The sequence below is a fragment of the Rutidosis leptorrhynchoides genome, chromosome 11 (assembly GCF_046630445.1).
Source record: "Rutidosis leptorrhynchoides isolate AG116_Rl617_1_P2 chromosome 11, CSIRO_AGI_Rlap_v1, whole genome shotgun sequence".
Lineage (NCBI taxonomy): Eukaryota > Viridiplantae > Streptophyta > Magnoliopsida > Asterales > Asteraceae > Rutidosis > Rutidosis leptorrhynchoides.
Window position 1 is genome coordinate 94,940,428 of NC_092343.1, and position 15,306 is coordinate 94,955,733.

Genomic DNA, 15,306 nt, shown 5'->3' on the forward strand with positions numbered 1-15,306 from the left:
CTCCATGACACCTACTCAACCACCATCTTATGATTTTCTTGATCCTCCACCCAACATTTTTTCTCGCACAATTCATCACTTCCAACTACTCCCCCATCTCCACCGCCTCCCCCACCTCCACCACCTCTACCAGCACCGGAGACACAGTCTCCTCCTACTGAGACTACCGCCACCACTGTTCCACCACCATCTACTACCCAATCCACGCACCCCATGGTTACACGTACACGGGTTGGCATCACCAAACCCGTTCAACGTCTTAATCTTCATACCTCTCCCATTTCCCCCATCCCACGTACCTACCCAGATGCTCTCCATGACCCCAACTTGAAACAAGCTATGACAGACGAATATAATTCTTTAATTAATAATAGTACTTGGAAACTTGTGCCACGCCCATCGGACACGAACATTGTTCGCTCCATGTGGTTATTTAAGCACAAGTTTAATGCAGATGGTAGCTTGAGCAGATATAAGGCTCGCCTCGTTGCTAACGGGTGCAGTCAGCAGGTTGGTATTGATTGTAATGAGACCTTTAGTCCGATTGTCAAACCGGCTACGATACACACCGTTCTGAGTTTGGCTATCTCTCGACACTGGCCCGTTCATCAGCTAGATGTCAAGAACGCCTTTCTTCATGGACAACTTTCAGAGACCGTTTACATGCATTAGCCCCCAAGGTTTCGGGATCCTCGATATCCCGATCATGTTTTCCTTTTGCAGAAATCTTTATATCGCCTCAAACAGGCCCCCCGTGCATGGTTTCAGCGATTTGCAGGGTATGCTCAGCGGATTGGTTTTCACCACAGTCGGTGTGACACTTCATTATTTATTTATCGGCAGGGATATGATATTGCTTACCTGCTCTTATATGTTGATGATATTGTGTTAACAGCAAACTTGTAACGACCCTGGATTTTCCAACGTTTATTTATTAATAATTATTATTATTAATACGCTTGATTAAACGAATGTATGTTATTACATTTACATGTTGCCATGATTGCCCGAACTTGACTTTAAATTGCCCGAAACGTCTTTGTGACACCCGGAACTTTCACGAATAATATTTTTAGATATTATTTGCATTCATGATTAAGTTTATTGATCATTTTAATTAACTAAAGTTGTTAGTTAGTTATTTGGGCTTTTAATTGGATTAACTTGTTAATTACATACCTACTTGGGCTTTTATTTGAACTTGGGCCTTTATTAGTATTAGTGGACTTTAGAAGCCCACCCTACACTTTAATGGACTTATTTAGCCCATTCATGCATGTAAGTATCCATTTAATTATAACTAGCTAGTTAAAAGACTTGGAATATAGTTAGCACCTTATCCCCATGCATAGCCATCTTTTATCCACCTTTTCAAGCTTTAACATGCAATTACATTTTGGACTTCATCCCTCTCCAATTTTCTGCAGCAAAACCGTGGCCTATAGGCCTTATGATGGGAGTTTTGGTTTCATTTTTCATTACTACTTGCTCACTTGTTTACTCTCTCAAAAACACCTACTCACTTGCTTCATCTTTTCTCTCTTTTTTCTCTCTTTCTTGTAAGTGACTTGAACAATTTCTCCTTCCTTTTTCCTTGTCCAAAATCGTAGCACTTGGCTACACAATCATCATCACTCTTTGTTGTTTGTTGTTACTTGTTTCATGTTGTTATTTGTTACTTAATTTCTAGTTGTTGTTACTTTGTTACTTACTTACATATACAAGAATCAAACTCACTAGTTTCATTCTTCATTTATGTTGTAATTTCAAGAACACTCAAGAACTAAACTTACTAGTTTATGTTCTACATATACTTTCTTAAAAGATTGCAAGTTCATGTGTTGGTTAAAATCATACTTGTAGTTCTTGAAGTAAACTTAAAGTTTACTTTACTTAAAGATTAAACCTTGGTTGAATCTTTAAAAGTATGAACAAACCATGAACCTTTTACTTGTTTACTTAGTTTATCACTTCATTTTATGCACTTTAATTTCTTGTTTGTTGGTTGTGATTGGTCAAATGTTACTAGTTAACTTTGATCTCATTAATCTTGAACTAAAAGTAACTTTAAAAGTTCAAGAACATGTAAATGAAACTTTTTAATTATAACTTTGTACACTTATGTTAGATCTAGACTTTTGAGTCTTGGATCTTCAAGATCTAACTAAGAACTATGTTCTACTACTTAAGATCTTGATTTCATAAGTTTACTTCAAGTTTGTAACTTGTTTTTACTTTTAATGTTCATTATGTGTTAGATCTAAGACTTTGATGTAACTTTGGTTCATCAAACTTCATACAACTCTTAAGTGAGTTGTGCTTCATGTCTTAGACTTACATTAGGGTTATGATGGTCAAAACTTGGTAAAGATGATGTAAACACATCAATGATTTGTACACTTGAAGCTATACGCATCAAGGATGAGAACCGTAATAAGCATCAAGCACCAAGACCACCAGAACTCACTTTTAACTTCCTGTTTTCTGTTTACAGCCCTCTGTCCTACTGTTTCTGTAACAGACCAGTAGATCTGGGCTACTGAGACCTTGAATTTCAAATAGATCTTTTCGATTAGATAACTTTTCATATAGGACTCGTCTTAATCCGAGTTACGGTTTAGGATTTATGGCCCTCCGATCGTCACTATGTCCTTTTAACGTTGTGCAGAAATTTCTGACCTACTCGCACTTAGACCGTCGCCACGGTCAAACGAAGACGAGTTTGCTTCTGTAAATTGTACCACACTTAAAGGACTCATATACGGAGCCATGGCCACTGGTCTCACCTTAATTCAGTAAGGGTAGAGGCCATGGTGACTAACTGAAGTCAGCCTTTGTTTTAAACTACTTTCATGAACGAAACCTACTTTACACCTTTTGTTAATGATGAATGATGATGACCCTTAAGACCTTATTTACATACTTTTAAACCTATTAAGACGATTTACTGACTTAGTACTATTTGACTTAGGTTGAGGACTCGTTGGACCTTTCGGACCGATTACTTGCACACTTTTCCCGACTCGACTTTTACCGCTACATTATCATTGTGAGTTATAGCATTCCCTTTTTACTTTAACTTATTTTGGGAACTGAGAATACATGCTGATTTTATGTTTTACATACTAGGCACGAGTACTTAAACTTATATATGTGTGGATTATACAACGGCAGAAACATTCCCTTTAGCTCGGTAACGTTTAATCATTGGTTTTTGAACCGTGAACGCGAATCTTAGATATAGATCCATAGGGTTTGACATCCCCACTCGGGCTAGTAGCGCTAGCATTTAACGAGTGTTTAATACTTCGTAGACATACGCACTTGCCAAGTGTACTTTCAGGGGGTATAAACGTTAAGTTAGTTACCAAGTGCCCACGGTTAACATATACTTTATCATACTGTTTTGAAACGCTCTTTGTAGCACTGAAATCTCGTGGCCTACCTTACATACTGTTATACTTAAACTATAGCTCACCAACCTTTGTGTTGACATTTTTAAGCATGTTTTTCTCAGGTGCTTGAGGTTAGCTTCCGCTGTGTACTAGTCGTGCTGTAGACACCCGCTGCTTAGAGTTGTCATCGCATGAACTACTTTACCTTGCATTCAAACTTTAGTACTTTTAAACTATGACTTGTAACGACCATTGTGGTCACATACACTTATTATTTGCTTCTACTTAGTGAAGCATGCTTTTGGATTGTAAAACATTCGATGTTGGTTTAGACATCACTTTATTTATGAATGCAAACTCTTTTTGAAATCGCATATAGTACTTAACCTTGTAATGATCCTGTTGTTGATGATTCGTACACGATGGTTTTGTACGGGGCATCACATTTGGTATCAGAGCGTTGGTTGTAGGGAATTAGGTTGCATTAGTGAAGTCTAAGACCGACCCGAGTAGGATTCACTAATAGGACTAATCTACAACTTGCTAGTTTACTTGTTTCCGCTGAACTTACTGCATGCTGCTGCTTACTTTTACTGCTATATGCCGTATGCTACTACATGATTTCACTACTATATGATATTACTTGCTTCCGATTGCATGCTACTTCTGTACGATTCATTATTATTGCCATGCTACTTATTGTTATACATGATTTAAACTGTTGGCCTAATACGTGCTTGCTTTATGACTTACTGACATGGAAAATTTATTTTTCCTTGTTCAGATGTCGGATGTACCACCTGCTATCGTTTTGGGCAGTTTAGACTCTTCAGCTACCCCACCTACCACCGTTGCCGATCCACCGATCCCGATACGCACGAGTGACCCCGGCGCTTCATCTTCCGGGACTAGCAGCCAGCCGCCTACACCAGTGGCTACTATTGACGGACACATGGACCCTACGGAGATTCCAGCTCCGTCTGCTCCCGGATCCTCGGAGTCACAGCCCCGCATCGGTGGTGTTGTGATCCCCGCGGAGTTCGGGGAAGGGCCATTCCGTAACCTTATGCGCATGCCGTGCCGACGCGCTCCAGATGGACGTTTAGTGCCGATTCCGCCATTCAGACACAGAGAGATGTTGGCCGCCTTCGGACTGCCAGTTCAGCCACCCGTGTCACCACCACATGATTCGGATGACTCATCATCCGCCGATTCTTCATCATATGATTCCTCATCACCCTCCAGTGACAACGAGGACCCTGCTGATATACCTATTCAGCCACCCTCTACCCCACCGAAGAAGCGGTACCGTCCTGATAGTACCGTCATTCCAGGGGTGAATGGATGTCTTGCTTTCACTGACGCTTTTGGTCGGCGTCGGAGGGTTACTGCCCGTAAGCGGCTTGTGCCGTACCCTGCCGACCCACTCATACGTAAGGCACCTCGTTACGTGCTGACTATTTCTGGAGCCGGGACATCTGCACCCCGCTTCGTGCGGTCTGCACCACCCGCTCCACCAGCATCACCCGCTCCACCTGCACCACCAGCACCGCCCGCCCCACCAGCTCCCACTGTCGAGGAATTGACAAGGGAGGTGGGAATCCTCCGAGCTCGGGTTACTGAGCTCGAGGAGCAGTTGGCTCAGGTTTTAGACATCCTACACCCACCTTCGACATCCTACACCCACCTTCACCGTAGGAACTTTTGTATTTAGATTTCATGATGTAATCTAGCTGTAATTTCATATTTCACTTATGTATTGTACGAATCTATCATGATGTATGAAACTTATTATTAATGAATGGAAACTTTGTGATGTTACTTTTTGCACAAGTGTTCTATTTACGTTACTGTATGGTGTTTTGCGGTACTTGTATCAACTTGCGTTACTTAATTAACATGTGTTGTGGTGTTTACATGTTGGTTGTTATATACTATATTACTATATATTGAATGCTGGATTTTGACTTGAGTCAAAATATTTGTATAGAACACCATGGCTAAGGGTCGATCCACACCTACCACTGCTCAAATTGAAGAGATGATCCAAGAACGTGTAGCCGCAGCCCTAGCAGAAAGAAACCTCCAAGCTCCACCGCCACCACCACCGGTTATCCCACCCGTTCGAAATGGGTGTACTTACAAGGAATTCCAGAGCTGCAAACCACATAACTTCAGTGGAACCGAGGGACCGGTTGGTCTCACCAGATGGTTCGAGAAACTTGAATCAGTATTCCGAGTTAGCAACTGTTCGGAGGACAACAAGACCAAGTTTGCTTCGTGCACGCTATCTGACGGCGCGCTAACGTGGTGGAACACGTTAGCTCAAGCGAAAGGCATCGATGAGGCGTATGCTACGCCATGGGAGGAATTCAAAGCGGCAATGATTGATGAGTATTGTCCGAGAACCGAAATACAAAAGATGGAGATGGAATTCATGCAGTTAAAGGCCGTTGGGAACGACCTTGATAGTTACAACAGGAGATTTTTGGAATTAGCCCTGATGTGTCCGACCATGGTCACCCCGGAATTCAAGCGTATGGAGAGATACTTCTGGGGACTCCCTAAGTCCATCAAAGGAAACGTCACATCGTCCAAACCACCGAATATTCCCGAAGCAATGCGCATGGCGCATACTCTCATGAACCAAATCATTATTGATGAGCCGGAAAAGGCTAAGTTTGAAGCTGGTAGTAGCGAAAAGCGAAAGTGGGATAATAACAACAACAACAACAACAACAACAACCACAACAACAGGGGGAGAACCTATGACCAGACCCCCGCCAAGAGGCACAACAACGGTGGAAACCCCAACCCCAACAACAACACCAACTCCAACCCGAACTACAAGGGAACCTTACCACAATGCAAGAGGTGTTACAAACACCACACTGGGTATTGCAATGTTGTCTGCGAGAAGTGCCAACGGTCTGTGCATGTTGGAAAAGACTGCAAGGTCACCACTTTGAATGGGAAGCCGAACCCCACAGGGCCGAGGAAGTGTTACGAATGCGGACAGACGGGCCATTTCAGAAATGCGTGTCCAAATAAGCGAAAAGACGGCGGACCACCGCGTGCTAGAGCTTTCAATGTTAATGCAAGGGACGCACGCGAGAATCCCGACTTGGTGACAGGTATATTCAAAATCAACAATCTTTTAGCTTCTGTCTTGTTTGATACTGGTGCGGATAGAAGTTATGTATGTAGACATTTTTGCGATAAGATTAATTGGTCATTAGTCTCGTTAAAAGAGAGTATGCTTGTCGAGGTCGCCAATGGAAAACTTGAAAAGGTTGACCATATTAGTCGTGGAGCTATCATCAACATAGCTGGTGCAGATTTCGAAATTGATTTGATACCTATCAAACTGGGAAGTTTTGACGTGATCGTCGGTATGGATTGGTTGAGCAAGATAAGAGCCGATATTATCTGTGGAGATAAAGCACTTCGCATACTACAAGGAGATGGCGAACCACTGGTTATCTATGGAGAGAGATGTACCTCGAAGCTGAACCTCATTAGTTGCGTGAAAGCGCAAAAGATTATGAAGAAGGGACGTTTTGCTGTCCTAGCACATGTGAAAGTGGTAGAAACCGAGATGAAGAGCGTGAACGACGTTCGAATTGTGAACGAATTTTCCGATGTCTTCCCAGAGGAATTGACTGGATTGCCGCCACAGAGAGCAGTAGAGTTTCAGATTGATTTAGTGCCAGGAGCTGCACCTGTAGCTCGCGCACCTTATAGACTCGCACCTTCCAAGATGCAAGAATTACAAAGCCAACTACAAGAACTACTTGACCGAGGGTTTATCCAACCAAGTTTCTCGCCTTGGGGTGCACCTGTGTTGTTTGTAAAGAAGAAGGATGGATCCTTCCGTATGTGTATCGACTACCGTGAACTCAACAAATTGACTATCAAGAATCGGTATCCTCTTCCACGAATTGACGATCTTTTTGATCAACTACAAGGATCGAGTGTCTACTCAAAGATCGATTTGCGATCCGGTTATCACCAGTTGAGGGTGAAAGAAAGTGACGTGATGAAAACTGCATTCAGGACCCGTTATGGCCATTATGAGTTTCTCGTGATGCCATTCGGTTTGACAAATGCACCTGCCGTGTTCATGGACCTCATGAATCGTGTCTGCAAGCCGTACTTGGATAAGTTTGTTATCGTCTTCATAGATGATATCCTCATCTACTCTAAGAGCGAAGAAGAACATGAGCAACACCTCCGACTAGTGCTTGAGCTCTTGAGACAAGAGCAACTTTACGCCAAATTCTCCAAGTGTGAATTTTGGTTGAAGGAAGTTCAGTTTCTGGGTCATGTTGTGAGCGACCAGGGTATCAAAGTTGATCCCACCAAGATTAAAGCCATCAGCAAGTGGGAGACCCCCACTACTCCGACGCATATTCGCCAATTTTTAGGTCTCGCCGGTTATTACCGAAGGTTTATCGAAGGTTTTTTCTCTGATTACGCGTCCTTTGACCGCGCTGACTCACAAGGGCAAGAAGTTCATTTGGGAACCCGCACACGAATCAGCATTTCAAACTTTGAAGAAGAAGTTAACCACCGCACCTATCCTATCGCTTCCCGAAGGCAGTGACGATTTCGTTGTTTATTGTGATGCATCGAAGAGTGGTTTTGGTTGTGTACTGATGCAACGATCAAAGGTTATCGCCTATGCCTCCTGCCAATTGAAGATTCACGAGCGGAACTACACTACTCATGATCTTGAACTTAGAGCTGTTGTCTTTGCACTCAAATTGTGAAGACACTATTTGTATGGAACTAAGAGTACTATCTTCACCTATCACAAGAGTCTCCAGCACATCTTCGATCAGAAGCAACTGAATATGAGACAGCGTCGATGGATCGAGACGCTCAACGACTACGATTGTGAACTCCGTTATCACCCTGGCAAGGCCAACGTTGTAGCTGACGCTTTAAGCCGAAAGGAGAGGACGACACCTCTTCGTGTTAGGGCTCTGAACATCACCATCCATTCGAACCTCAACAACCAGATCAGAGTAGCCCAAGATGAGGCTCTCAAGGAGGAGAATATATCTCATGAACATTTGAACATACTTGTCTCTCGATTCGAGGTTAGGGAGTCTGGACTCCGATGTTATGCCGGAAGAATTTGGGTACCTCTTTATGGAGATCTACGGAACCTTATACTTGATGAAGCCCACAAGTCGAGATATTCGATTCACCCCGGTGCGGGCAAGATGTACCACGACCTTAAAAAACAGTATTGGTGGCCGAATCTTAAGAAGGACGTTGCGACTTATGTTGGTAAGTGTTTGACTTGCTCAAAGGTTAAAGCCGAGCATCAGAGACCTTCTGGTTTACTTCAACAGCCGGAGATCCCACAATGGAAGTGGGAACGGATAACAATGGATTTCATCACTAAGCTGCCGAAGACGGTGGGCGGATACGATACTATTTGAGTTATTGTTGACCGCCTTACCAAATCTGCACACTTTCTAGCGATGAAGGAAACAGATACAATGGAAAGACTTGCTCAATTATATATCAAAGAGGTTGTATCTCGTCATGGTGTACCTTTATCGATCATCTCCGATCGCGATCCCCGTTTTGCCTCTAGATTTTGGCGTTCTTTGCAAGAAGCCATGGGAACTCGTCTTGACATGAGTACTGCTTACCATCCACAGACCGACGGGCAAAGTGAACGAACGATTCAGACCTTGGAGGACATGTTACATGCATGTGTCATTGATTTTGGAAAGGCTTGGGAAAGACATTTGCCACTCGGCGAATTCTCGTACAACAACAGTTATCACTCGAGCATTAATGCTGCACCTTTTGAAGCATTGTATGGCCGTAAGTGCCGATCTCCTATTTGTTGGGCCGAAGTAGGCGAAAAGCAAATCACCGGACCCGAGGTAGTCCATGAAACAACGGAGAAGATTGCTCAGATTCAAGCTAGACTTAAGACTGCCCGCGATCGTCAGAAGAGTTATGCTGATCTTAAACGTAAGGACTTTGAATTCAACGTGGGCGACCGTGTAATGTTAAAGGTTGCACCTTGGAAAGGTGTGATCCGTTTTGGAAAACGTGGAAAGTTAAACCCACGATACATTGGTCCTTTTGAAATCTTGGAACGTGTTGGACCCGTTGCTTACCGTTTGGATCTACCAGCACAATTGAGCTCAGTTCATCCTACCTTCCATGTGTCAAACTTGAAGAAGTGTCTTGCTGCACCTGAACTTATCATACCACTTGAGGAACTTACTATTGATGACAAACTTCACTTCGTGGAAGAACCTGTCGAGATTATGGATCGTGAGATCAAAACTTTGAAACGCAACAAGATTCTGATTGTACGAGTACGATGGAATGCCAAACGAGGACCTAAGTTTACTTGGGAGCGAGAGGACTAAATGATGCGGAAGTATCCTCACCTTTTCCCGACTCCTCCATCACCTTCAGCTTAAAATTTCGGGACGAAATTTTCTTTAACAGGTGGGTAATGTAACGACCCTGGATTTTCCAACGTTTATTTATTAATAATTATTATTATTAATACGTGTGATTAAACGAATGTATGTTATTACATTTACATGTTGCCATGATTGCCCGAACTTGACTTTAAATTGCCCGAAACGTCTTTGTGACACCCGGAACTTTCACGAATAATATTTTTAGATATTATTTGCATTCATGATTAAGTTTATTAATCATTTTAATTAACTAAAGTTGTTAGTTAGTTACTTGGGCTTTTAATTGGATTAACTTGTTAATTACATACCTACTTGGGCTTTTATTTGAACTTGAGCCTTTATTAGTATTAGTGGACTTTAGAAGCCCACCCTACACTTTAATGGACTTATTTAGCCCATTCATGCATGTAAGTATCTATTTAATTATAACTAGCTAGTTAAAAGACTTGGAATATAGTTAGCACCTTATCCCCATGCATAGCCATCTTTTATCCACCTTTTCAAGCTTTAACATGCAATTACATTTTGGACTTCATCCCTCTCCATTTTTCTGCAGCAAAACCGTGGCCTATAGGCCTTATGATGGGAGTTTTGGTTTCATTTTTCATTACTACTTGCTCACTTGTTTACTCTCTCAAAAACACCTACTCACTTGCTTCATATTTTCTCTCTTTTTTCTCTCTTTCTTGTAAGTGACTTGAACAATTTCTCCTTCCTTTTTCCTTGTCCAAAACCGTAGCACTTGGCTACACAATCATCATCACTCTTTGTTGTTTGTTGTTACTTGTTTCATGTTGTTATTTGTTACTTAATTTCTAGTTGTTGTTACTTTGTTACTTACTTACATATACAAGAATCAAACTCACTAGTTTCATTCTTCATTTATCTTGTAATTTCAAGAACACTCAAGAACTAAACTTACTAGTTTATGTTCTACATATACTTTCTTAAAAGATTGCAAGTTCATGTGTTGGTTAAAATCATACTTGTAGTTCTTGAAGTAACTTAAAGTTTACTTTACTTAAAGATCAAACCTTGGTTGAATCTTTAAAAGTATGAACAAACCATGAACCTTTTACTTGTTTACTTAGTTTATCACTTCATTTTATGCACTTTAATTTCTTGTTTGTTGGTTGTGATTGGTCAAATGTTACTAGTTAACTTTGATCTCATTAATCTTGAACTAAAAGTAACTTTAAAAGTTCAAGAACATGTAAATGAAACTTTTTAATTATAACTTTGTACACTTATGTTAGATCTAGACTTTTGAGTCTTGGATCTTCAAGATCTAACTAAGAACTATGTTCTACTACTTAAGATCTTGATTTCATAAGTTTACTTCAAGTTTGTAACTTGTTTTTACTTTTAAAGTTCATGTATGTGTTAGATCTAAGACTTTGATGTAACTTTGGTTCATCAAACTTCATACAACTCTTAAGTGAGTTGTGCTTCATGTCTTAGACTTACATTAGGGTTATGATGGTCAAAACTTGGTAAAGATGATGTAAACACATCAATGAGTTTTACACTTGAAGCTATACGCATCAAGGATGAGAACCATGATAAGCATCAAGCACCAAGACCACCGGAACTCACTTTTAACTTCCTGTTTTCTGTTTATAGCCCTCTGTCCTACTGTTTCTGTAATAGACCAGTAGACCTGGGCTACTGAGACCTTGATTTTCAAATAGATCTTTTCGAGTAGATAACTTTTCATATAGGACTCGTCTTAATCCGAGTTACGGTTTAGGATTTATGGCCCTCCGATCGTCACTATGTCCTTATAACGTTGTGCAGAAATTTCTGACCTACTCGCCACGGTCAAACGAAGACGAGTTTGCTTCTGTAAATTTTACCACACTTAAAGGACTCATATACGGAGCCATGGCCACTGGTCTCACCTTAATTCAGTAAGGGTAGAGGCCGTGGTGACTGACTGAATTCAGCCTTTGTTTTAAACTACTTTCATGAACGAAACCTACTTTACACCTTTTGTTAATGATGAATGATGATGACCCTTAAGACCTTATTTACATACTTTTAAACCTATTAAGACGATTTACTGACTTAGTACTATTTGAATTAGGTTGAGGACTCGTTGGACCTTTCGGACCGATTACTTGCACACTTTTCCCGACTCGACTTTTACCGCTACATTATCATTGTGAGTTATAGCATTCCCTTTTTACTTTAACTTATTTTGGGAACTGAGAATACATGCGGATTTTATGTTTTACATACTAGGCACGAGTACTTAAACTTATATATGTGTGGGTTATACAACGGCAGAAACATTCCCTTTAGATCGGTAACGTTTAATCATTGGTTTTTGAACCGTGAACGCGAATCTTAGATATGGATCCATAGGGTTTGACATCCCCACTCGGGCTACTAGCGCTAGCATTTAACGAGTGTTTAATACTTCGTAGGCATACGCACTTGCCAAGTATACTTTCAGGGGGTATAAACGTTAAGTTAGTTACCAAGTGCCCACAGTTAACATATACTTTATCATACTGTTTTGAAACGCTCTTTGTAGCACTGAAATCTCGTGGCCTACCTTACATACTGTTATACTTAAACTATAGCTCACCAACCTTTGTGTTGACGTTTTTAAGCATGTTTTTCTCAGGTGCTTGAGGTTAGCTTCCGCTGTGTACTAGTCGTGCTGTAGACACCCGCTGCTTAGAGTTGTCATCGCATGAACTACTTTACCTTGCATTCAAACTTTAGTACTTTTGAACTATGACTTGTAACGACCATTGTGGTCACATACACTTATTATTTTCTTCTACTTAGTGAAGCATGCTTTTGGATTGTAAAACATTCGATGTTGGTTTAGACATCACTTTATTTATGAATGCAAACTCTTTTTGAAATCGCATATAGTACTTAACCTTGTAATGATCCTGTTGTTGATGATTCGTACACGATGGTTTTGTACGGGGCATCACAAAACTCTACTGGCTTCCTTCAGTGGATCATTACTTCCTTACATAAGGAATTTGCCATGACTGACTTAGGCCCGCTGAACTATTTTCTCGGCATCTCTGCTAGTCGTACTCCTTCTGGAATGTTCTTATCCCAGAAACAATACGCTATCGAGATACTTGAGCGGGTTGATATGGCTACGTGTCACCCCTGCAGGACCCCGGTTGAACCTGGAGCCAAACTTACTGCTCACGGCCCCCCAGTGTCTGATCCGACTATGTATCGCAGTCTTGTCGGTGCTTTTCAGTATTTGACTTTCACTCACCTGGACATCTCATATGCAGTTCAACAGATTTGTCTTTTCATGCATGATCCTCGTGAGCAACATTTTCATGCTCTCTAACGCATCCTACGCTACATTAAGGGTACTACTGATCTGGGTCTTCAGTTGTATGCTTCTTCCCCTAATTCATTGGTTGCTTATTCTGATGCTGACTGGGTTGGTTGCCCGACCGCTAGACGCTCCACCTCAGGCTATTGTGTTTTTCTCGGCAACAATCTTCTCTCATGGTCTTCGAAATGGCAACCCACTCCATCACGATCCAGCGCAGAGGCCGAATATCGTGGGGTTTCCAATGCTGTTGCTGAAACATGTTGGATCCGCAATCTTCTTCGGGAACTTCATTGTCCTCTCACTACTGCCACTCTTGTCTACTGTGATAATGTCAGCTCCGTCTATTTGTCTTCTAATTCGGTTCAACACCAGCGGACCAAACACATAGAGATTGACATTCACCTTTTTCGTGACCTTGTTGCTCAGGGACAGGTCCGGGTTTTGCATGTTCCATCCAGGTACCAGTTTGCTGACATCTTCACCAAAGGCCTCCCGCATGCATTGTTTGACGAGTTCAGATCCAGCTTGAGCGTCCGAAGTACTCCCGCTCAAACTGCGGGGGATGTTAGACTAGATATTTAGCCCATAGCCCATATTATTAGTATTGTATAGGCTCAGCCCAATTAGTTTGATTAGGGTTATATGCCTATATATGGCTTTGTGTTATGTTTGGAAATCAATCAAAAAAACATGACATCATTCTTTATCAAGTTAATCATTTAATTACCTTTGCAACTTTGGCCTGAAGATCAGGAGTAAGGTGATCCTCAAGAGTAAGGATGATAGGATAATCTGATGCAACAAACGCGTACGTTTTAATGGCTTCCAAACACTTGTCCAATTTAACGGGCGCTGTTAGTGTCCTGTATATTATGTATACAAACTTTATTAAATTAGTTTAAGTTAATTGATAGTCATATGTCGTTTAGCTTAATAATGAAAAGATCAATGATGGAAAAACTTACCCTCCATGGACAATGTCGATATCATCTTTGGTTGAATTAGGCCACATGTCGAGTTCAATCACACGAACACCTCTCTTAAGCGATTCAATAATTGGCACGACGCTACAATTACTACTTATTTGGTTACCGGTTAGATACGAATTATGGCCCGTGAATATGAAATAATGTGCTAAAGAAGCATCCATATCATGCATCACCTGCTTATTATACGTTGATTAATGTTAGTCCATTACATTACATGCTAGGATTAAAACGCTAGGAAAACCATCCTATGGCCTATTTTTTAGTACTCATTCTGTCTCAATTTAATAGTCCGTATTTGACTTTTCAAATCTTTTTTTTTTTACTAATTTTAACTTAAAATATCTGTGTTTATGTTATATATTATTTAATGAAATTTTTATATAAATGAAAACGTGTTAAAAGCACAATATATTCATATAAATTTCATCAACTAATACATCACTAATGTAAACAACTAATGTAAACAACTAATGTAAACATACATGGTATATAAGACATGCAAACATATGAAGTAAAACTGAAAAATTAACAAAATGTGTAGTGTAATAATGATATTTATTAAACTACGTATTTTTTTGCTTATGACAATAGGTTGAAGACGAAGGAGTAATATTTAATTAAGGTGTTCTTTGCTTTTCAGTATGAAGCTCTTATTATGTATTATGTTTGCGTGGCCTCGGATGTTTTTACAATAAACTGTTTGTCTTATTCTGTCTGCAACCTCACAGACTTAGAAATATGCTTCTAAATGCTGCAGACATGATTAAGTTATTTTACAAACATAAAAACAAACAGTCTTCACTATTCAACATACAGACCTTTAGACCATTCACAGTGGTGCCCGGGTGATGGGGCGTGATGAGGTGTTTTTGTGGGGTATAGTGCTGATTTGACAAAGGTGATGGCGTGATGGTTATGTGATGAGTTAATTTTAATTTAGTTTTTCATTATTATTATTATTATTATTATTATTATTATTATTATTATTATTATTATTATTATTATTATTATTATTATTATTATTATTATTATTATTATTATTATTATTATTATTACAAATATAAATCACTAACTTTTTTTTAATGGCACTTTTATTAAAACAAATTCACGGTTACAATTTTTTTAAACTT

General features: G+C 40.3%; 1 protein-coding gene across 2 annotated transcripts in view; it reads right to left on the reverse strand.

Moving 5' to 3' along the window:
• The window catches only part of LOC139876679 (phosphoinositide phospholipase C 2-like), a 34,042-nt gene that overhangs the window by 6,594 nt on the left and 12,142 nt on the right, over window positions 1-15,306 (reverse strand). Inside the window, exons 2-3 of one of the 2 annotated variants that reach the window (XM_071864050.1) lie at window positions 14,153-14,349; window positions 13,915-14,050 (exon numbers count right to left, since the gene is read on the reverse strand). The exons of the other annotated variant lie outside the window; for it this stretch is intronic. Of the exons in view, the coding sequence (XP_071720151.1) occupies window positions 13,915-14,050; window positions 14,153-14,349 (333 nt within the window). The remainder of the gene's footprint in view (window positions 1-13,914; window positions 14,051-14,152; window positions 14,350-15,306) is intronic. 2 annotated transcript variants of the gene reach the window in all.